The following is a 25259-nucleotide window of genomic DNA, read 5'->3' on the forward strand; positions in this document are numbered from 1 at the left end:
AACTAATTCTGTTACGAATATGTTATGACAGCTTTTTTGTAAGATCGCTATGCCAGACGCTATTTTTTTGAACAAAATTAAAATCGTCGCGATAATCCTATTCATTAAATTTCGTATAAATTCTTTTTTTTTTCTTAATACTATCTCCAAACATTTTTTCATAAGTACGTTGGTCGAGCGACAATTGTTACCAAAAAGAACTTACCAAGTTCCAGATGACATCTTCGAAAGGGTTTATGAAAAGATAATTTCTAAAATCGCACTCGTAGTTGTGAGTATAATGCGTAGACACCATGCTTCTTAGACAGAAGGTCGGCAATTCCAACAAGTAATCTGCGACAGAAACAACACACTGACATCGAGAAGAACACCGGCTGGTCGACGTGAGCAATTCAGATGTAACCCGTGTGCGCTATCAAGCGTGGTACGCGCGAGCCACGCGCTTTTATTTTAGGTTATGTTACCACGAGGGACACGGCAAAAACGCACGTGTGCGGCTCGGGAATTCGAGGTGGGAAATGTACGCTTCGTGCACGATACATGCCGACTCCGACGGGCAACCGAAGGAGACGTGTAAACGGCGCGTATGTAAAATATGTGGCACGCAATTCTTCCACAAAGTCGCACTCACCCTGCGCCGACGGCCGCCGAACGCGGGGCAGGTAAAGCAGCAGCTGTAGCCGCACTGGTCGTCGATCGACCGCGATATCCGTTATCCTCTCGCGGATACGGAAAGTAAGTTCGCGATGATAACGTACACTAGCACGTAGCACTTGCACGATACGATTGCACAAAGATCAGCCGACGAGGTTCCGGTCAAGCCGAACATGAATGAACGCGTGGCGTGGTTTCCACTGTTCCCAGTTGTGACAGTGCACATGCAGGAAAAAGGAAGAGCGTCTCCGTTCCGTCTGTGAGAAACGAGGGAGGAAAGAGAGAAAGAGAGAGACTCGTGCGCATGCGCCTGCCGTAAGCGCGTAAGCTATGCATTCGCGTGACGAGTGACAGGAGTGAGACGAGGAGTGAAAAAAAGAGAGGGAGGGAGAGGGGGGGGGGGAGAGAGAGAGAGAGAGAGAGAGAGAGAGAGAGAGAGAGAGAGAGAGAGAGAGAGAGAGAGAGAGAGAGAGAGAGAGAAAAGAGAGGAGAGAAGATGGAAAGAATAATCTTTAGCTCGCACGTTTCACAAAGTAAAAGAACGGATTACAATTAGTAACGCTAAAATGATATTTAATTAAATGACTTCTAATTAATAAAAAAGTGACTCTTAATAATTATTTTGGAGGCTATCATTTTAATGTGTCAAAAGACACTTCTTGCCGTGTTAATTGTTGACCGAATTTCAAGCCGGCAAAAAAAGCAGTTAGGCTTAATCGTTATAAAATTTCACAGAATTCCACAGAATTGATTAAAAAGTGTGAATAATCAAACATTTATGAGTCAAATCTGAAATTTTCACATCAAATCGAATCGAATTTCTTTGATTCGAATACCAATCCAATTTGAATCAAATTTTCCTGGATTTACTTATATGCTAATTTAAACATAATAAAATATTTACTGGTGAATACAATCAATTATTGCTAGCTATTGTTTTATCGATTTGAAGTTGCCGTTTATTGTCTCTCTATTGAATGAAAAATTTAACTTGCGGCAGAACGCATAAAATGATACACGTTACAAATAAATGAAAAAACATCAATTCTATAGAAAGAACAATTTTGTTAAAGTATTTAAAAATGTATATTAAAAAATAACTTTGTTAGATCATGAAAATTATTAAGACAATCAAACCGATTGCTAGAATATCAAATTTTTTTTACTAAAAGTGTACGAATCAAACATTGATTATAGTCAGCAAAATGTAAAATTCTTTTACACAATTGGTCTATATATTTAGATCCGACAGGATCTAACAATAAGAGGAAAAACCAATTGTATTGAAAAATCTTACAATGGTTGCAAAACCATTTTCTTTTACTGAACGCCGCTATTGTGAAGATTGAATCTTTGACAGCATGTTAAAAATAGAATCCAAAATTTTCACGTCAAATTGAACCGAATCAAATCTCTTTGATTTAAATATGAATCAAGTGTAATCAAGTTCTTGGATTTACATTACATTAATTTAAATAATAATTTATATAATCAAATATTTTAATAATTAATTTATATAATAAAATGTTTTTTGTTACATTGGTTAGAACCACTTGCGAGTGTTGCGAGTCTGAATCCCACAATCTCTTCGCACGTAATATTTTTTACAACATTTTTACGATACTTAGCAAATATTATTTGTTATAATACTTTTATAGTACTTCTACAATACGCAAAGTTGCAAGAATTTTACATATATTTTTGATTCTCTTGTGTGATACTATGTACAAGCTATTGATACTTTTTTTGTGATACTGATGTGCAACAAAATCCGCCAAAGAGTGTTAATTTTTTACTTTTTAGAAATAAAAATAATTTTTAGAATATTTATTAATCATGTTCTGTATTTTTCTACAAATTCCATAACCACAATCTTTTTTCTCTCTTCAGTTGAGAAAATAAAAAATGAGAAATTACATTTCTTAGAGTTTTTTCTGTATGTAGAAAAGTGCTTTATTATACTTTCTCATTTTTGTTTCCATAATGTCCACCAAGAAAATATTCTTTATAAAGATAATCGTTAAAAGCAAACTAAAATTGAGCAATTGCTTTTCTAGTACTAGACAATTTTCTATGTACGCGTACACGTACTTGGTTCCGGGTTAACAGACATCCTTGTAATATTCGGCAGAGCAGGCAGATCACCAGCAGCGGAAGTTAAAAAGACGTTTTTTACCATTTTGCACTGAAAAAAAATATGGTAAATTTGTAAAATCATTTAGTAATGATATTGTTGAAATATTTGGTTGTTATAAATAAATATAGTAATAACAAAATTATAATAATATTAACAAAACATTTGATAGTAATGATAAACATTTTATTATAATTACATTATTTTGTTATATTTACCTTATGTTTAGTTAAAAAACTATTTCACCAGGGCGCTGGGTAACTTTAACCAAGTCTTTTTTTCAGTGTGATATTCGAATGTGCGAAATATGAAATTCCAATCGGTAAATCGACGCAAGCCGATATACTTGTGCACTTCGCGATTGCTCTTCTGGACACGACACAATTGTGTATACGTTGAGATGCAGAGCTTACGAAGGACTGGCGAGGATTGTACCTAAAACATATATCTAAGGACATACCTTTTCATCTTGAGGCCGTTGGAGAGAACGGAATTTCTAAATGTCCGAGTTACAAAGATTTTCTCACAAAGCCACGATTGTGGAGGGGAAGAAAAAGTATACCGAGTTACTTTACTAACTGTCCAACGGTTGGTTTGTTCCGCCCTCCCTGGTGCCATTGGTACACGCTTACTCGGATGGGGGCTAAAGATTTCTGAATAGAATTATTGATATAGATTTTAGCATAGAGATTTAGAATAATAAAATAATCGGAAAATTCTTCTTTTGCCTAAGAATTAAATTATATGTATTATTTTTGACAATTATTTCTTGATTAAATTCTAAAGTGCTCATAGCATTATTATTAAAACTGATGATCAATATATGTATATTTAATATAGTTCGCCGCTATATTTAGATTTTGATCCGATGATCAGAAACACCTTTTTTTTTTAATCCTGTCGCACACTGAAAAAAAATTTACTAGATTGAAATAAAGATTTTTTCAAATAGTACCAAGCAGAAGTTTTGTAAAAAATATTTATTTCAATCTGGTAAATTTTTTTTCAGTGCAATTTCTCATTTTATTCTATTTCTCATTTTATTTTCATGTGCGTTCTGGAACATTTTTAGAACACGGAGTTGTATTTTTTTTGCTATTCTAAATCGAGTTTAAGTTAATCTAAATTAGCTTAACAAAAATTTTAATTAATCGGTTCAAACTTACCGACTTAAAACCAAAAATATATATATTGAATACTGCTGCTACGATCAAATGGAAATGGCCGCAGTTGGCGGCCATTTTTATGAATGACCATAAGTCCCGTATAAAGGTCATCACCATCGACATGTAGAATGGACCGCTGGTCGTATTGGAAGGGTGAATATGTGATGCAATACGAACCAATCAAATTTATTAGAAAATGGAACAAGACTACAACTTATCTGTTTCTCACTCTATTTGCCTGGTTTCCCTTCAAAAAAGAAAAAGATCAAGATATATAAAATTAGACATATAAAACTATAATTTTGTATGCTACCTACTGATTTATTAAATATTAATATGTATTACGAGTGTACGGAAAAACGGTAAGATTATACGAATATATGTATATGTACGTATATACATATGGATAGAAATAATGGTACAAAGTCTTTTACGATTAAAAAAATAATAAATACTAATAGAAATAGTAATTTATAATTAAATACATATACATATATATTTCTTATAAAGAAATACTTAGAAATACATATATATATATCTTATAAAGAATAAAAATTAACACAAAAAATAATCACACACCCACTTTAAATTCTTTAATTAAAAAGGTTTAGTTTATATAAAGGTCAATTATTCTAAATAATACGTAAATTATCAAATAGTTACCAAATATTATTAAATATTTGACTATATTAATGGAACAATTAATTGAAATTATTTCACTAAAATAAGTTAGTAACTATCATTTAGGTTTGGATTATTATTATCGATATAATTATTATTCTTTTTTCAATATACATTTTTTTTAAATATCTGCGCTTCTTTAAAAAGAGAGCCCAAATGCTTCAGAGTTTCAGCATCTCTCTTCAATGTCTTCACTTAGAGAGGGTAAGCGCTACGCTCGAAGTACCTCTCTCTTCTTCTATCCAAGCGACAACTTTATTGAAATGTGCAGTATATACTTGAACGTCAACATAATAACGAGATGGCATTATAAGGATTATAATGGGAATTACACATTAAAACTATATATACAGCCTTTTTTTGTTGCAAATTTTCGCAGATTTATTCTGATGATTAAAGATAAACTTTACAAATTTGAGAGATTTATGTTAATTAATTAAGGGCAATCACATCAAATGTTAAATTTTTATTTCATGTTTGTTAACAATAGATTTCAGAACTTTTGATTCTATTGATAACTTTTTTTGTTAAATACAGCTTTTCTGAAGGGTCTTTTTTCCAAGATCAGGTAACATTTTTGACAGATCCGGGAACGCGCAGTCAGTAGCATAGTCAGAAAACAAAGAGTTATGCAGACTCCGTTCCCAAGACTCAAGTCAATGAATTATTTAAAAATTCTAACAGAAAAAACCTGTTAAGACTACACTGCTAGCCGTACATATTCGAACGCAATTCATATTTTTCTATTTTATTGTTATTATGCATAAAAGTTTCAAACAGAATGAAAGAAATGAAGGATTTTTCTTATGCAACTATTCTGTTTCAACAGAAACATGTGCTGAAGAAAAGCAATAATATATATGAAAGGCTATAAAATCTTAGAATATAAAAAACCAACTTCCAGTCAGATGTTTTTATTCGATAAAGAATCGGTCTCAATGTCAATAATATAAAATTGATAATTAAATAAATTATCTTGTCCTTTTTATTTAAATATGCCCCTTTGTGCAAATACTCGCATTCTCCGTTTAATCATTTTGTTACATCTGAGTTTTTGATATACATTACTTTCTCTTATACCATAATTCTTATCACAGATAATCTATATAGATAAGCTTATCGTGTATCTCGGTTGTCAGTATTGTTACTAGCACGATCAAATTTAGGCTACTATTATAAAATAAATTAATAAAGTAAATCAAACATCCTACAATTTCATTGTGTTATACAATACACATAAGCAATAATCGATATAATGTTATACAATACAAATATATAGTACAATACAATGTATTATACGACATAATACAGATATATGTTGGATAATAAGTACCTATAAAATTACGAAAAATTATCCATTTTGATATTTCTTGTGTAATTTTACGTATCTTTTCCAAATCATAAAAGATTGATGCAAATAGACATAGCTAGGAGATATAAACCCACATAGAAATTATGGTTTTGTCAAAGATCTAAAAATTCAATTAAATTCTGAAAGTTTTAATTGACCATCAAAATAATTAATGAAGAACATTTGAACATAAAATGAGTAATAAGCTGCAGAAAAATTGATTAGTTTTGCCAGTCAGCTTGAGCGTTTCTATATTATTTTAATGGTCTAATTTTAATAATTGTTTTTGAATCTGTATCTAGCGAAATTTTTCAATACTTAGCAAAACCGGTTTTTCCAGTTGCAAGTGTCATGTCCCTATTTAGGAACAAATACTCATAGAGAAGAAAAAATATACCGGCATAATCAAACAAATTGGAGAGTCGAAATTTGAAAGTTTATGAAACATACACGCGCACAAGGATACATACATCCTACGAGAGAGGAAGATTATATTGACCCTGCAAGCTTAGCAAGTTTGTCGATAGTACCCTTTTCGTCGTGGTCGCTTCTGTTAATTTCATCGTAGTGTTAGTGTAGTGACTTCAAGTAACACAGCACGATTTAATGGTCCATTCGATCGTACTTGGTAACATCGATCTGCTTAGCATAGCTACTCCTATCCAATAGAGAGAGAGAAAGAGAGAGAGAGAGAGAGAACTACGAAGCAGAGATAGAGTAGGGCGTGAGAGATGAGAAATGGGAACAGGTGGGCACACCTGTCTGAAAAAAAAAGCCGTTTGCATTAGCGCTAACCCACGTCGCGCCGAGCGAATGCAATAAAGCGATCAAAGATAAACTGTCGAATTGACCAAACTGGAGAAATTGCCCCGTAATAACGTGCTATTTCCCGGCGAAACGCTGTTACGTACGTGCTACACCACGTCACTTTCCATTTTCGGCTATTTGCATTGTAAATAAAGAGTCACTAGTCGGTCCGCAACGCGCGCGCAAGGTTCCGAATTTCCAGAGATCCTTGGTCTGGTAACACGAGATGCGAGAGGCGGAAAGCTCTTTGCTTCGTAAAACTGCAAGTCGCGCATATTATGTTGAAACGTGAGCGTTCTCTCTTCACGAACCTTTCATGTGGTGGACATGTAGAGCTCGAAACTATCCTGGAAATAGAATCCAGATTAGAAACGCTTACCTGACGCACAAGGCGAATGAATCGAATCGAAACGAAACGACGACGTCGACGTCTATTATTTTTCCGATGCGGGATCGTTCCATAATTCATAAAGTTTGTCGCGGCTCTCTTTCTTCCTCTCTCCCTCTCTCTTTCTCTGTCAGGTGGGATCTTTATAAACGATAACTTCGTGCTTGCGTTTGCCTTCCGAACGGAATCGGGCCTCCGTATGTGTCACTCCGAGAGCAAGTTTGCAAATCGTCTCTTTTATCCCAGCACTTCGTGGGAGCAGATTTGTTCGATTTTCCCATTCGAGAATCGTTCTCCCTTTATCACGATGCTCCAGCATACGCGATCGGGCGATAGCGAGATCATTTCTTTCCTTTCGAATAAAATAGTTTTTTCCTCCGTTCGCGTCGACATTTTCCACGATAAAGTGACGCACCTTTTTTTTCGCCGCAGTCGCTCCCTTTCATTTCTGAATTTTATTGCGGCTCGCAATGTATAAGCTGGAAAATCAATAGTAGCCAAAGACAAATATATTAGCTTTGTTATGTCGTATAAGAGATCTCTTTTAAATTCTTTGTGTAATTGCAAAGAGAAAAAAACCAAAGAAAAATGAAGGAATTAATTATTTTTTTATTATTTTCACAAGTGCATTTTCCCGTTTAATGATCTAAAAAAATAATTACAATTTAATTACGGTTTTTGTATTGCATGGCTTTTTGTGAATTAACGAAGAAAATTTACTTCTAATTAGTCGGAAAATCTTATATAGTAAGGTTTTTATATAGTAAGCATTCTGTATTTATGCGTCAAAAGATAGCGAAGGAAGAAAGTAAGGAATGTAATTAAAAAGAGAAGACTTTCTACAAACAGATTTCTTACCTCTAGTCTTATCTTTAGATAACGTTGCATTTTGCTGTGAAATTCGCTGTTGCTTCGAATATTTACAAAAGTTGATCCTACATCTGATAACACGATAATTTTAAATGAACTTTTCCAAAGCTTTAGCTTACAAATACAAAATAAATACATTACATAGAATTCTTATCTAGTTAAGTTATTGCATACTGAAGCTGAACAAATTGATTTTATAAAAAACAAGAAAATGAAAATTTCGAATTGTACTTCGCAATTTACAAAGCTCCAAATTTTCTTTCTTTTTCTAAGTACTTTATACGTTTTCTAAAGCACTAGTTACTAAAGAAATCTTGCGTATCAAAGAAATGTAGGAAGAATTCTTTTAAGTTTGATAAAAGTATCAGAGATGAATTGGCATTCCTAGCGTAGATAACACACTTTGTTATCTACAAATCTGGCGACATTATTGTCTTATCAGAATTTCCGTGAATACAATGGGATACGTCATAGAGTAGATTTCAATAAATATTGAACGTCGCAATGCGTAAACCAATCCAAATGCAATCAAACTTATTTGTTCAATGTGAGGGCCGATTGAGTGGATCCGGAAATTATCTTTTGATATAATCACTTTGATAATTCGGATTATCTGGCCGCCATTACATATTATATTATAACTGTCTGATCGCCGTCGACGCCCAGATCAGTCGTCAAAGCAGTCTTGAGGACGGTTCCAGTCATTACGTGAGAGTTAAATTAGATTCTTGACGTTTAATGGCAGACTCCGGAAAGACGTCTACCTCTGAGGTTAGTTATTTTCTTATACACGTCTCAATATTCTGAATTAAAAAATCTGCAATACTTAATTATAGCGACATTGCTATAATTAATTATTGCAGATTTTTTTAATTCAGAAAAGAGAACCAGGTCAAGATATACACACACACATGCGGGCGCGCGCGTGCGCTCACACACACACATTTGGATTTGCTTTTTATCAGCTAAAATGTTATAAATAACTCCCAAGACACAAACGTCTATACATTTTTTATATTCATCGAAATACAATTAATTTCAGTATTATAAATAATTTAAAAGTGTATTTAAATTTAGGTTTAGAAATTCATCCATAAACCTAAGTTTGGATATTAATAAATATTTCCATTACTTTTGTACTTTTAACAAAATTATTCTCCAGAATTTTGTATATTCATCAAAAATTTATGTAAAATAAATGTTTATAGAAAGTTTTTATAAACATACAGTAATATTAATGCTTATTTCTCTTATGTTTATAAAACAAGAATGCAGAGAACATAGGAACATACGATCTTAATCTTTTTACATTAAAATAGTAATTTATGATATTTTCTATAAATAAATAAATAAATAAAATTAAAATTAATTTTTGAAGTCAATAAAATTTCTCATTACATAATTATGTATATATTCTGGTTATATCATATAATTAATCTGATAAAAGATTTTTAATTTTTTGTGAAATGAAATATTTTCGTTATTAAACTTGAGAGATTTTGGGTCGATTCATGTTTAATCTCGTACAAATGTGTCGAAGATCAGCGTCAAGGATTTTCTTCACGATCGCTCACGTGTCCACAGAGTGTCAGATCTTTATCTCGTCGACTTGGCAGTAATTTATATGATGCAAATATAATGTGCTCCCCGTGTGTTATTGGCAGGTGAAGAGGGTTTCGAGGGTTTCTCTTGGAGTCGGTGGCGTTTTGGTGGTACACGATGACGAGCCGAAGCGAGGCGCCTGGGCCAACCAGATCGAATTTATTTTATCCTGCATTGGGTATGCTGTTGGCATCGGCAATGTTTGGCGTTTCCCTCTCTTCATATATCGCAATGGCGGTGGTACGTACGCGTCTCTAACCGCGGCCGCACATATCTGTCCCATGGTATACATAGGAAATACCTTCAGTTGCGACCGTCGAATTATATACTGAGTATATCTCAGGTCACGATGAAATTGAGCAGGCATGTTAAACAAATAAAAATAAAGAAAGTGTCATGTAAATATAGGTCTTCGAGTGTGTTTTTATTAAAAAATTATAATAGAGATTCAGAATAAAAGCTAGATCGATAACATTTCTTCTAATCTACTTATACTTTGGCCTATATTGAAAAAAGTTTTTGTAAACTTTATGTGAATTGCTCTCGCTCGCTTTTACTTGTAAAACACGATGGTACAGTTTAGTAACAGTCTGTTAAAACTTGGAACACTCTGTATATCATACGGCGGCGCACACGGTATCTTCGTTTTTATACGGTGTCGAAAAATTATAGATACAAACTTTAAAAAACTGGTACGTAAACTTTAAGATTGCGCGTCGGGGATTCAAAAATGTTAGCCATAAATAAGGACCCGGAGAGATTATTTTTTGGAGTTACAAGAGTGATTTAGAAGAGAAAAGATGTTTAAAATAATTAATTTTCACAATTATCAATTAATTTTAATTTACACAAGTTATCAAAGTGCTGCGTATCGCTTTGATAGATACTCAATTCAATAGGAAAAAAATCTTCTACTTAGTTGATAGATAATAGAAGAAATATATGAAGAATTCTTATAAATGATAATAGATAAGTTCAAAATGTAATATTGAACTATTAAAAAAATCTTTATGTATATAGTAAGATAAGATAAAACTAGTAGATTATACTTTAGTAGCATTGTATTATACTTTCTTTGTTTGATAGAAAATTGTTATTATAATTACATTTACAGTACTTTAAGCAATTTTTATTATTATTTATTAATTTAATATTTTTTATATTTAGAGCATATTATTAACTTTGATACACGTTATAGCGTTAAAAATCTTAAAATGTACACGCTGTCACAAGAACATTATTTTCAAATTAATACTAAACTGTGACTGCATAATTCGTTAATTGTTATAGGCGCCTTTTTAATACCCTTCATTCTCATGTTGGTCACGATGGGTCTACCTATATTCTTTTTGGAGCTTTCCATCGGTCAATACACTGGAATAGGACCCATAAAGGCTTTCAGCCGTATGGCACCAGCTTTTCATGGCCTAGGTCACTGCACACTAGTCGTCATCTTCTTTGTGATGATATATTACATGATAATAGTCGCGTGGACTATATTCTACACTTTCGCCTCTTTTTTCCCAAAACTTTCCTGGGCGTACTGCGACAACGATTTCAACACAAACAGTAAGTAAAAATAGAGTTAGAGCGCTGATAAACATTTAACTCGTCGTTGCACTTAAGCAAGCAAAGATTTAACTAAACTTTAACTTTAAGGAAGTCGCAGTTAACTGCTTACCTCTGGACTAAACGTCTAATGTGAGACGTAAGTTCCCGGGTACTGCTTTTAACCTTTGTTGTTATTTACATTATTTAAAATTGCAAAGAATTATTTATGCAAAATAATCTAAAAAAAAAATGTTTTGGCTAATCAAGGAACTAATTAATTAATTAGTTTTATTACATGAGGTTATAAATTAATGGCCCTTCCCCTTACGCATTTTAAATTCTAAACGAAAAGCTAAACAATTGATGCTAATAATACATCCTTATAAAAGGTTCTACGTTGATGGAACAAGGGGATTCCTTGATCCTTCAACATAATACTTTTTATTCTACATTTAAATATTCTATCACAATCATTTGTTTTTTAATTGTGTGTTTAATGCTGACTTCGACAGATTGTTACAGTAGTATTCAGGCTGAACAGTGCAAGGAAGAGTCTAATGCAACTTCTATATTTTACAATAAAAGCTGTGTGGCCATCCGCACGGTTTGTTCTAGCTTTCACTTTAATCGTTATAATTCTACCCACTGCTCACGCTCAAATGGCGAGGCTAAAGCGTTCGAGGATCTTTATGAACGAGTATTGTCATCGGAGGAGTATTTCAGGTAAAATATACTTTGCTATCAGCGCTGTATCGTATGTGCGGGAGGATCGGTAACGAACCTTACGCCGTTGTTCAGCGTTGAGGAGCGAGATGACAAAAATTGTTGAGGATCACGCCTGCAAAGCGTATAATTGTCAATCGCGTCAGAGATTACGTTCTCGGCCTGCGCGGAGCTACCTGGGAGAACTTCGGCGGTATACGATGGGAACTATTCGGCTGCCTGACGCTGGCTTGGATAGTGTGCTTCTTATGCCTGGTACGCGGCATCCAGACCATCGGCAAAGTCGTCTACTTCACTGCGCTTTTCCCCTACGTCATTCTCACAATTCTTCTAATACGCGGTAAGAAATAGAAACGGAACTGGCTTCCCTATAATTAAGACTCTTCTAAGTATAGATGTATATTTTATATGACTTTAATACATTAAATATTCTATGTATATCTTTTATCACGGGAAAACCTTGGCAGGCCAAGACAAGACTGGAAAGAGTTATACATTTTAAATAATTAAAATAAGCCTTAAAGATTCGGATGCACCTCCTGTATATTGTTGCACGGAAGGTTGCCTCCATTAATCTTATGTGAAAACAGAAAAGTGAGAAAAAGCGAAAGGAGACCAATAGAGCCTGTCTTGGGGAAAGGAAAGAGGAAAGAAGAAGGTTTCCAAATATGGTCAATGTACTTTCGGATGATCAAACACTTTCAAGAATCGGGAAATGGCAACCCTTCTCATAACATTAGAGGAGGGAGGGAGAGGGGAGAAAGAAAAAAGCTTGCACCTGTCTGTCGTTTTCGGCGGGTTCACTATCCCTAAATATATTTCACTGACACAGGTCACAGATCTGAACTGGAACGCCTATTTTTCTTTTTCTCTGTCTTACTCTATTGAGACGATGAAAAGATGGGACGCGTTTGGCTTGAAAACTGAGTTTAGGCCTGATTCAGATGATCAACTTGATTAATTTTATATCTCCTTGTCTCTGCTTTATTTTGTTTTATTTTAATGCGGAAATACAGAGAAATACTTTTACGTTTTTTGACCACTGAATACGATAATATTCTTATCTCATCTAAACCTGTAGAAAAGTAGTCAAAATTCGTTAAAGAAATCAAAAAATTATTTTAAAAAATTAAAATAACTCATTTTTAATTAAAATACAATTAATTTTGTTATAATTTTTTTATTTGACGATTTTGTTCCAATTATTTAATTACTTGTATTATAGTTTATCTTGTATAGTTTATCTTTGATTGATGGAAGAGTAATACTTATTATAACATATATTAAATTCGTTGAAATCGAAACGGAAAATTTTGACCCTCTTGTAAGTAAATTTCACGTTAAATTAACGTATCTATCAGTTTCATATCTACAACATAATCTTATATAGCCAATATAATCTTAATCATGATTATGTCACATATATTTGAATTGTGTCGTTCATTTTAGCGATGCAGATTTGCTAAGATAAGTCATTCTTATTGTTACGTGTGAGAATACAGTGTAAGAACACAGATTATTCCATCGGAATCGAATGACTAAGAAAGATAATCTTATAGGTGCCACATTGGAAGGCGCTAGTTATGGCATTGAGTGGTACATATTTCCTGATTTTTCGAAGCTGGAAGGCGCAAATGTGTGGGCGGACGCGGCTTCCCAAATCTTTTATTCGCTCGGCATCGCCTGCGGATCCCTGGTAACTCTCGCGAGTTACAGCAAGTTCAGCAACAATTGCCACAGGTGCGATTACATTAAAGCGAAACGTGTGCATCTCAGAAGGAAGAAAGGAAGAAAATTAGAGAACTTACTCGCGAAAATAAGGTGCTTTAATAACAAAACGAACGCAAAGTAGCAATTGTTAAAAAGTAAAATTTCCGGTTTCGCGTCCACCCCCACGGACGTGTGAATTTGTCGCGCGCGTTCTATCGCGCGAATAATTTATTGTATGACGTGTATTTAATTAACTACACTGACTAAGCATTTCAAGTGGCCATTAATCTTCCGGTTCATCGTTCGGTGACATTTCAGTCTCTTTACGACATAGCAATCGTTGCATATTTTATTTTAACTCGGAACTCGACGACGTCGTTTTGGTGACGGGCAATGGCCATCGGGTGTCGTCACGCGCGACTATCTAACGCTAACATAATTCCGAGATCGTAAGGGGATAGGATACAATAATAATAACGAGTTCGTATAGCTAAACGTAATTTTCGTAAATAATTAAACACGCATAATAATCTGACTAGTGAGAACGATTTGTAAATATAGCATATCATAACAGTTTCCTTCCATTTCGGGTAATAATACCTCCCGATATTTTCGAACAGTATATGTGAAGTTCTGTGACCTAAAAGCAGAAAATGTTCTCGATATACAGGATATGAGAAAAATTGAGGGATTTACTTTGGGATTATATTGAAGATCGGGAAAGCCCGAAAGAATTCGATACAATTAGAAATTAGGGGAATTTTTTGTTTTTTCTCCCGTTATTTTACTGACAGAGATGGAAGTATCCCTGATGGCATGTAACATTCCAACAGGGGGGATTTTAGAGGGGGATATTCCATTACCTAAAACTTTCTTTAAAACGAAGTACACTTGATGATATAATTTCTTTCCATCTTCAATAATTATTCTATAGTTCTAATCATTCATGCGTCGACGATATGGTAATTTAAGTTTCAATCTTCTGTTCTTAGGGACGCCACCCTCGTCACCTGTACCAATTTATTCACATCTGTTTTCGCGGGCTTAGTGATATTCTCAATACTTGGATTTCTGGCCCACAAAATGGGAGTGCCGATCGACAAGGTGGTTCAGAGTGCCGAGGGCCTGGCTTTTATTGCTTATCCGGAGGCGGTGGTGCAGATGCCCTGGTCGAATCTCTGGGCTGTCCTGTTCTTCGTTATGCTCTTCATACTCGGCCTCGGTAGCCAGGTAAACATCCGAGCGATTTACGCTTTACATACGCAAGACTTAATCGTATAATACAAGCTATACCGCGCTTCCGCTGCGGTAACAATATAAGCACGAGCGAAAAATATTATCGCACGAACATTTAGAGGGGACTATGCAAGATTTTATTTCCATTTTCACGCAAGCGAAAATTGTTTCCGCTCTTCGTCACTTACGGTGATGAAAAAAAAATAATTATTAATGCGACGAGCTCGGCTGAGATAGGGGAAGCAGGGAAGAGGAGGAGGCGAAGAGATGGTGGAGAAAGCGAGAGATGTGAATTTCAATTTTCCTTCGCATAACGAGAAACATCGCCGCGCTAACTGCATTTGTTCCAACGAGTTGTATATTTGCAAGATGGTCCGACTTTCGCCTCTTGCACTTTGCGCAACTCTCTGATTATATCTAGAATAGTGTAACGGCAAAGTAATAGAACAAAATAATGCGCGCGACATGTATAATGGCCATAGATTCTTGCATTTCTTGCAATATAATTCAAAATTTTTATTTTAATTGATACATAAATATTTAGAAATATATCATGAGGAACGAATATGTAATAATTTTATTACGTAGCTCTAGTTTTCATTAAAAAAAAAAAACACGTTATATTTTAATTTGCTACTCTGAAAAAGCTTTCGTTTCTGACGGTTTAAAAAAATTAACCGTTTGACATTTATATTTATATAATTCAGCCGTCTAATTACAAAATGTTTTTTATATAAGTACACTTCAAGCAGCAGTTTTCTCAAGATTGTAAATACACTACTTTGTGTGATTTTTAATGAAAAGAAAGTATAATATAAGTGTAATATATTTTCTATTTTCTTTAAATTCAGCCATGTTGATAAAATATTATTTCAATTTGGCCTGCTGCAAGTATTTCTATTATCAAAACTTTCTATTTGCTTTTCGACGGCAGTCTATATTGTAAATCCCTTAAATAAACGTGATAAGCTAGTTTCTTTACGCATGCACTTTGTGCAATTATGCGGATAAATCTTTGCAATCATAACGCGTCGGTTAAGAGGTTCAGACGATCAACGCGTGTTAGCTTCCACACATCGTTCATCGACGTGGTTATTTCGCGAAAATGTCATAGCCTGAAGAAGGCACCATTCAAGCGCCCCAAGAAACGGCCGGCGTATTTGTCAAAAGGTGCCGCGGGCGTTAGAGCGATGCGCCCCCGGTAAGTAAGGGTGAATGGCGGCGATCGTTTCGCGTAGCTTTTGCATCGCGGAACTCCCATCTTTTCACCTCCGGGCTCGTATATCACGCTAGGAATTATGGCTCGCCCGGTCTCAGAGTGAAATCCACACCTTCTCCTACTCTCGTCGCGGCGTCTCAGCCGCGCTCTTCTCTATCCGTTTTCCAGCGGTTCGCCGATGCGCACGTCTCAAGAGCGTGAGAGGTGCCCCGCGTGCGAATATAGGCTGCGCTCCCCTTGGCGCTCACAGCGTTGCGAGCATCATTTCAGCCTTGTCGTTCATCAAATATTAAACAAGGACAAACGATGCTCACAAGCGCTGTGAACGGGAAAGAGAACGCAGCTATATAGTACGCTAAATACAACCGATGCATTCATTATAATGGAAATGATGACCGAGAGCGTGCTCGATTCGGTTTCTCTCTCCTGCGCTTTCGCTGTCTAAAATTTAGACAGCTTCGGATTGAGAACGCGAACTTATTGCTAGAGAGTATGCTCACGAGAATAAGAGTGAGCGAAGGAGAAAAAAAAAGAGATATTGAAACAGAACGGAAGGAAGGGAGGAAATGGCGCGAGACCCGCGGGGGGGAGAGTCGGGAAGAAGAGGAGGAAAATGCGCGAGCCGCGTCGTTACTTTTTACGATACAGTTCGCAGGCGTGCAGGCGATAAACACAGCTATACTGGACAGGCGTCCGGATTTGCGAAAATACGAGAGTTACGTGGTACTGGCTATATGCGCTACCTGCTGGCTCTTGGCACTTCCGATGGTATTCGACGGTGGTATCTACCTGTTCAAGCTGATGGACTGGCATACTGCATCCTGGGCAATCCTATTGATCGGATTCGCTGAAGTCGTTGTGGCTTCCTGGTTCTACGGGTGTAACAGATTTCTAGCTAATCTCGGCGAAATGAAAATAAAATTTGGCCGATTTCTCTATGGCTATTGGTGGCTTAGCTGGGTCGTCCTTGCACCTGTCACTTGCCTGGTAAGTACATACACCGTTTCGGATAAAAATACTATCATTGTCTCGTTCAACTTCTCTTCCATATATTTGATGATCAAAAGCACCTTTAAGATCCTTTTCCCGAAAAAACAGTAAATGATTTATTGCGAAAAATAATTCCAGCCAGAATTTGAATTAGGATCCTTTAGCATTCCATGTGTCTCGGTAGTCAAATTAGGAATAAAAAAAGAGTAGAAATTTCAAGACATTTTTAGACATAGACCTTTTAGATATAGAATTTATAGTGTTGAGTTTCTACTTTTTTATAAATGACAAGTTGTCATTGACAACACCATGATGTATGAAAAAAGGTGAAATATTGAGAATTAAAATACCACAGTGTTTTTGTCTAAAAGTCATCCTTTCTCTGCAAGATACCTACCACAGTAGAAAGAGTCAGGTATTGAAAGGGACAAAGTCAAGTAGAAAACATAAAGACTTTCACGGTTGCCTATTGAATTTCTACATTTGTATCAATTTTTCGAAAGACTATTTCTAGATTTCACTCTTAAAAGATATTACCGACTTTATTGTTGACAGTTATTTGATAGTTTTCCGCGTTGCTGATTGGTTCTCCCGCTGCGCTTACTTCATGCTGTGAGAATAAAAGGTCAATTTACACACTGGACAGGGCACTGTCACATTATGAGTATGTGTAAATTGATCTTAACTATCATTGTGATCGAATTTTGACAGTTATCAAATATACAACTATCGTTACAATTTATTTAAAAAGTAACAAATAAAAAGTTAAGTAGCGTGCACGAAGCGCGCGTCTGTAGTGTCTAGTATTATTAAAAAATAAAACGTATGATTTAAAATATCCCCTAAAATATAAACCGTAATTTTGCAACATCTTGATTCCTCATTGTTATTGAAATAGGTTATTACGGTTCTCATCTCTACACGATCGCGAATAAATTACACAACAATTAAAACTTTAACAACAGCTCGAATATATACCGCTATGATACAATCGGCAGTAATAACGAAAGGAAGACGATGCTTAATCCCGCCGAGGTAAGGAGCCTACGTTTATTGACTGTAAACTTTACGGAAAGTTTGGCGACATAGTGAGAGAGAATAAACCGTAAATTAGTCCCGACCCATCGCGTGAAGACGATTAATCGAATTTATACGGGAAGTAATGAAACTAAAGCTTTAGGTTATCGATCGCCAAAAGCCCCGAAGTAACGCGTGTGAGTTTCAAAAATATTCTGACAATTTTTTTTAACGGGCTACTTTAAAGTAAATATTAAAAAATTGTACAATTTATTAGAAAAACCTTTTGAATAAAAATATCACAATCTTAAACTTTTTTTGCAAAAAACTATAAAAAATCAACGTTTTGTTAGTAATGTGATAAATTTACATACTTATAATAGACATAATCTCAAAGTATGTATAATTTAAGATACATAAAATTTTATTTGAAGATATCTCCCTTTTTATATATAAAAATTCACAAGATATTATTAGTCTAATTTCAGCTAATTTCAACTCTAACTTAAGACGCTTTTCTATTAATCTTGATATTTTTATATTTATTACTGTTTATATTAATTATTTTATCATTATCATTTTTATTAATTTATTTTGGATAAGAAAATATAATAATATTGTATCAATTCTTGTATTATTTCTATCAGACTTTTTAGACAAGATTACTAGCTTTAGGTTCGCAAAACTCAACGGCCCTGACGGTTTCGCGTTCCCTGGAGGCAAAGCGTCGTATTCCCCACGACTAAACTGCTTAATTAATCTGGCTGCCTGTCGAGGTGTGCCGAGCGAATTTTTATTTATAACAGCTGAAATTTTTCGCCGCGTCGTCGCGGGAATCGAAATATTTCCCTCGACAGCCGCCGAACGCTGTGCGCTGCGAAAGTTAGTTTTGATTAAAAATTCGAAATCTCCCTTAATTGATAATTGTGCCACGCTTTTACGCACATATATCGTCCGTCATAGCACTATTCCAGCTGTTATAATCAATACAATCAATAAGTAAATGCAAAAGATAGCTAATTGTTTTAAGGATTAAACAAATACTTGTATTTTGTTGTACTTTTTCTCAATAAATAGACATTGTTTATTAATACATTTTTTAAGTTTTAGTTGCAGATACAGCTAAAACTCTGATTAAAATTGCAAATTCAGCTAAAGAATAAGAAGCTTTGTCCAAGAAACTAGCTCAATAAATTACCTAAGTCTATGACAATCACCGCGATAAACAAAAATTTTGGAACTTCTATTATTGTATTTTAACTTCTCATTACAATTCACTTCTTTATGACTCACTAGCCGCTTATTGCCAGGAACTATATCTCAATCAGAAATTGATGCATTTAAAATTAAATATTTTTTTATCGTCTATAAAGCCATGACTTTTAACATTTTTAATTTATTTTGTTGTTACTTATTATAATTATACCATATATATGAAAAACCAAATAAATTACGCAATCAACTAATTGAGCTTCATCTTTTATCTGCAGGGTATCTTTGGATATCAAATAGTCCAAACTGATTTTCGCGGAAGTTACGGCAATTATATATTTCCCGTCTGGGCGGGTGCACTTGGAGTCGGAATTGGACTAGCTACCTTGGCACCATTTCCCTTATTCTTTAGCATACGACTCTGGCAAACGAAGGTAAGTCACAATTATTTATTAAAGATTGAACCAAAAGATTTAAACCAAAGTTTCTTTGATTTCTTTGTTCGAATTTGAATCAAATTAAAGCAATAAAATTTTATCAGATTTAAATCGAATTAAATCATTAAAACATAACTTTTAATTAACATAATTATTGTTAGGTTTAGCGTATTAATATAATACATTTTAAATCGTATTGAATTTCAATATAGATAAGAAAAAAAATCAATTACATTATATAAAAATTTTACTTTAAATATAATTTTATTAGATTGTCAATATTTATTATTCGCTTTCAAAATCAACTTTTGGAAAGTTTTCTGTCATTATGTCATTAAAAGAAAAATATAAATTATATATGTACATTATACTTTTTCTTAAAAAAGAAAAATTTGAATTTGAACAACGATTTAGATGTGACGCATTTGAGGCTTAAAAATCATTTATTTTACGGAAAGACATTTATCAAACTAGCGTGAAAGACGTCGACTTTTTAGAGAAAAGTTCGAGTTGAGATTTCTTAATAATCAGTATTCTCTTCTTTGTTACTTAATGACTTATGGTTGGCCATCTTTAAGAAAAGAAGATTGTTTTATTAGGAGATCGGGTCATTAATTTTCGCTAATGAGAAGGTAGGAGAGTAGGAGTGGCTACGAAATTATTGGATCTCCCAACAATTTTGACCAACTTGTCTCATTTCCTATGTATGATTGATTAATTATACGCAAGTAAAAACTTTTGTCATTACGCATCCGGCACAAAGAATATTATAAATTATTCTTTTTAAGATTATTAGCGACAGATGAAATTCTTAATGTTTTACGGAAATCTTTTACTTAATTTAATTTAAAGAATATTTGATTGACTGAGAGAAAAAAAATAGTTGCAATTATTATAATATAATTATTATATAATTTATAGTCATTTGGCATCAACTGTATATTTATAGTTGTTTGAATCATGCAAATAATATAATGGTTATTAGTTATTACTATTAAGTAAACGGTAAGCAAATGTTAAGAAATATAGTTATACTTATATATAACTATAATTATGACTGTAATTGCATTCATTATATATATATTTTTTTATATTTATAATAAAATCTTTTAATAGTTGGAATTATCAATATAACATTACCATTATTAATAGTAATAACTATAAAAATAAAGCTCCTACAGTTATCATTACTATGTAATTATATCAAACACTTTTCTCTCAGTACACAAAGCATTAAACGAATTGTTTCCGACAACGAGAAGTTGTCGATGTCGTTGCTGAGTTATTGTATTGTATCACGCTGTTCCCGATATCTCGATTAGAAAGCGTGAATCTTCCGAAAGCTACGTACTGCTATCGGCGAGGTAGCGGTTACGGGCCGATTTAGAAGTTGTGGTCCGCGCCGTAAAATCTCACGAACCTTGGAACGTCTTAATACAAGTTTTTCCACGTTGGTAATCGTACTTTGAAACGAAAAGTTTCTTCGACAGTGGTGAAGGGGAGGCTGCCACTCTCCATCGCCGCAGGCACAGGGCCGGCGTGCAAATGGTGCGCATCGCACAAAGAGAGTGCAACCATACAAAGGGAGAATTGCCAATTGCGAGTTTTAACGAAATTGGAAATACACAAATTGACATATGTTTAAAAGAACATTTTACGGGGATTAAATTTTTTGATTAAACTGACGATCTACTGTTCGGATTTTTGCCAACACAAATGGAGCGTATCGCATTGTACAAATTGTTTTGCAAATAAATGCGCGAACATTGCGAATTTCTATATTGAATTTTTTTACACTTTTATATTTTGAAATGTCAATTTTGTATGTTATAAAAAAAATTGTTTTTAAATATGCAAAAAAAAGGTGCCAGATAAAATTCTGCACGAACGCTTTGCAACATATTAAGAATATTATTAACTACTTTTTACAAAAATCTTAGTGAAGCGGATATATTTCCTCAAGAAAAAATACTTTTATAGTATCTTAGGTCTCTCTAGAATTTTTAAGTTTAATTTATAAGGTATTATTGACAAACCGCTCATGCCGTGCAGAGCGGGCGCTTTATATAATACCTAAGAAAATAATTTAATAATTTAATATTTTTAATTTTACTTATACGTCAATAGCGGCCCTGTTTGGATCGCACCTATCTATTTCTACGAAAAGAGGGAGAGAGAGAAAGAGGGGAAGCCCTTTTTCTTGACCACTTCCACTTTCTGTTAGCCGATAAATTTAACATTACTCTTATCTCCCTTGCCCGTTGTTTTCGGGCGTTCCGCGCACACTTCGAAAGTACTCGTGCGGTTTCGCGCGAGGAGATATGACCTCGCGGGAACGTGAACGGCGCCGGCGGCACGTATCTCGTCCATTATCAGATTCGCAACAATTTAATTTGTGCCCTTTTAATTGTTCGCAGGACTTCAAGAGTTTATTTCGGCCCTCGCCGTTGTGGAGGGCGGCTGAGACAAAGGATACATTGGATAACGATAGCGTCAGCACCGCAGTGGTCAATCCGGGATACAGTTCTTCTTCGGATAAAGCTTAAATTTAATTACGCGATAATTTAAATAAATATGGAAATACAGGGTGCCCTGTAGATTATTATTCTCTAATATGCAGGTATAATTTTGGAGAAAATAACTCATTTCGTTTTAGGAATAAGTTATTTCCAGCTGAAAATAGAATGTCAATAAATTAACGTAGCGTACGAATACATAATTGATCTTTGGAGGACCGGAAACCCTTTTAGGAATCTTGAACCGTTTTAGTTAATTTTTGGGGATTTGTAGTGTTTGTAACTCTTAATTAAATCAAAAATATTGAAGCACGGTACTAAGTGTACAATAAAACTTATTTTTGTAATATTTTCTTTCTACTATTTCTTTATATTTTTTATACACATTTTTTGTGAAATGAACTGATATAAAGATATGTAATGCATTTTATCGATTTTTACCCTATAATTGTGGTATAAAAATGTTTTTACATAAAAATGTTATTTCTGAAATTTTTACTTTACAATGATGTTAGACAATTATTCTAACAATAATAGTATTTAGTTTAAAAAGCCACAATTAAGAGATGTCATATTTTCCAGGGATATTTACTCATTTATAGATTCGATAATGATACAACCCTTTTCGCCATTCAATTCCATGACATTGACAAAAAAGTTCTAGCTCTTAAATTAAAAAAGTCGACCAAAAACACGCCGGTCCTCAGAAGGTTAATAAATAGGTTTTTACGTTGAGCACTGGGGATAAATTCTGTATTTCTGAAGGAGTAAAAATGTGAAAAGTGAGCAACAGTAATTGATGTATATATCGTTAATCCTAAAAATATTATATACACCAATCAGTAGAGACAGTACTGCTCACTTTTCATATTTTCACTTTCTTCAGAATACAGAATCGACCCTCTGGTATCTTTCGACAAAACTCTGAACCCAATTTGATTTTTATACTTAAAATTATTTAACATCTACAAAAATTTTACAGCTATATTTTTGATAATACTCTATTTTATCGAAAAGCTTTTTAGTACATATAAAAACACATATGTGTTTATTGGAGCTATTTATGTAAAACTAGGAGAGGATTGTCAAATACATACCACTAAAAATATTTTTTATCATATTTTCCATTTGTAACCAAATGAATATTAGTTTGAATATGACAGTATTGAAAATGACAGTTTGATGTTTTAAATAAAGGAACTAGTTTATATTTTTATATTCATATTTTTATTTCACATTTTGTCACTAAGTAAATGCCTATTTAAGTAAAAATATTGGTGAGGTATGATTTAAGTCCAATCTGTATGCATTTCAATAACTTTCCTCTAACATATTATATTTCCAGATACGAAAATACAGAAATATTTTATTTCATAATTTAAAATATAATTATATGACTTTGTGTAAATAATGAGAACAAAAAGATTAATCGTGTTATACATCGATTTGTCGTTCCTGTACGATATCAGACATATATGTAATAAGAGTCACATTTCATATAAAACCTTTAATTTAATACATTTACGTTAAAGAATACACAATATACTTATTTCTCTGAGAAATTTATGGTTCTGAGTTTAATTGGTTTTCGCATTATTTCTCTCAGGTTTTTCAATTAAATTTTTGTTAAAATTTTCTTTTATGATATTAAATGTCGAACGATATTTGTACCATTTATATTTTGATTATAAAATCGATGTAAATTTATTACACCTATTCAATTATTGCAGTATACATTTGTGATACTTATATTAAAAAATATTAAGTATAGTATCCGAAGGATGTAATTGTAAGATAATTTGCGTCAAGGGAGATGCGGTCGCTCACTGTCGCTTGAGTCAACAAAGCAGCGTTAGAAAAGCGGAGAGACCACTAGGTACGTTGCTTTGCGCTGTCCCTCCTGCTAATTAATGTCAGCGAACATGGCTACTACTCCGGGGCTCCGTGTCTCTGCACGTTGTAATATCACACGAGGATAGCCGCTTATAAGCCGCCTTATGGAGCCACGGACGGACGCGACGAATACGCGGGCGTCGCGCTAATGAAAATTAGAAGCGGTTCGCATCGCGCCAGGCCGTACGTGCATGCCGATCGATGCGAGGGATGAGATTTTGATGCCGCGAGATGCGTCGGTGTTGCAGCAACGTGCAGAGAGAGAGAGAGAGAGAGAGGGAGTCTGAAAAAGGCAACGCACATAATTTAAACAACGGAATGTTACTTTATTCAGCGGTAGCAATAACAACTAATGTCAAAGACTCGAGAAGACGGAATCTCTCGGAATGCATTAATAATTGGACAATACGCAAGAGCGCGTGGGTAAATATAGGGTAGAGACGTTGAAATTTTAATGAGACTTCCGTTCGTCTAACTTCGAAGACGAAGACCTTTTAGAAGCGTCCGTGTGTACACATACGTATACGTACATACCATACGCGCGCACGATCGGAAATTAGAAATGTGGCAAACGTTGATATAATCGTGTAAGTCAGGAAATATAACTTTCCCAAAATGTTCCGCCCGAAATTTGAATAGGCGAGATCTCGGGGACTCGAGGACAGTATGCTAACGTATGAAAATCCATCTTCGCAAAAAAATGCGAGATATGCAAATAGCGCGTTATTCTGGAAACGCATTATCACGAATTGTCATCGCGCATTTAAAATTTCTCTCCTCCGCGTTTAGGTCGCCCGAGACACCGTTCGCCGTCGGCTAGTTTCGAAATCGTATTTTTTTTTTCTCTTAGGATTTTTTTACATGACCGACTTAGAAAGGGAAGAGGCAACAGCATCAAGATATAACTCGAGATGACGGCACTTTGGCATGATGGAATTTCGTTGCATGGTGTTCGCATGGACACAGAAAAAAAAAGTCTCAAAACTACAATTATTGTCTTATATATAAACAGGAATGTAAAATCTTTTTTAAAAAGTTTGTTAATCTCAAATAGATATAATTTCTTTATACAAAGAATTTTGTACAGTTTTATTAAAAAAAA

General features: G+C 34.2%; 1 protein-coding gene and 2 long non-coding RNA genes across 3 annotated transcripts; 1 reads left to right on the plus strand and 2 right to left on the minus strand.

Moving 5' to 3' along the window:
* Positions 1-2464: 2464 nt before the first annotated feature.
* LOC118645724 lies at positions 2465-3568 on the minus strand. The gene is made up of 2 exons (XR_004963406.1): positions 3007-3568; positions 2465-2839 (listed from the first exon to the last, which is right to left on the minus strand). It is a non-coding gene; the product is annotated as an uncharacterized LOC118645724 (long non-coding RNA).
* A 1731-nt stretch (positions 3569-5299) lies between these two features.
* LOC118645629 lies at positions 5300-8447 on the minus strand. The gene is made up of 2 exons (XR_004963319.1): positions 8040-8447; positions 5300-7660 (listed from the first exon to the last, which is right to left on the minus strand). It is a non-coding gene; the product is annotated as an uncharacterized LOC118645629 (long non-coding RNA).
* Positions 8448-8642: 195 nt separating this feature from the next.
* Positions 8643-23480, plus strand: LOC105836151 (sodium- and chloride-dependent GABA transporter 1). The gene is made up of 10 exons (XM_012679986.3): positions 8643-8822; positions 9716-9893; positions 10944-11222; positions 11717-11927; positions 12074-12267; positions 13487-13667; positions 14630-14867; positions 16741-17079; positions 19590-19745; positions 22166-23480. Exons 1-10 carry the CDS (start codon positions 8790-8792, stop codon positions 22292-22294), a joined length of 1938 nt encoding a protein of 645 aa, XP_012535440.2. The 5' UTR covers positions 8643-8789; the 3' UTR covers positions 22295-23480.
* The last annotated feature ends 1779 nt before the right edge of the window (positions 23481-25259 follow it).

This window comes from Monomorium pharaonis, chromosome 5 (assembly GCF_013373865.1).
Source record: "Monomorium pharaonis isolate MP-MQ-018 chromosome 5, ASM1337386v2, whole genome shotgun sequence".
NCBI classification, from domain to species: Eukaryota; Metazoa; Arthropoda; class Insecta; order Hymenoptera; family Formicidae; genus Monomorium; species Monomorium pharaonis.

Coding starts and splice junctions, on each gene's coding strand:
- LOC105836151 (XM_012679986.3), top strand. CDS start 8,790: ATGGCAGACTCCGGAAAGACGTCTACCTCTGAG. Junction 11,928..12,073: donor TCATCGGAGGAGTATTTCAG/GTAAAATATACT, acceptor CAATCGCGTCAG/AGATTACGTTCTCGGCCTGC. Junction 17,080..19,589: donor TTGCACCTGTCACTTGCCTG/GTAAGTACATAC, acceptor TTTTATCTGCAG/GGTATCTTTGGATATCAAAT.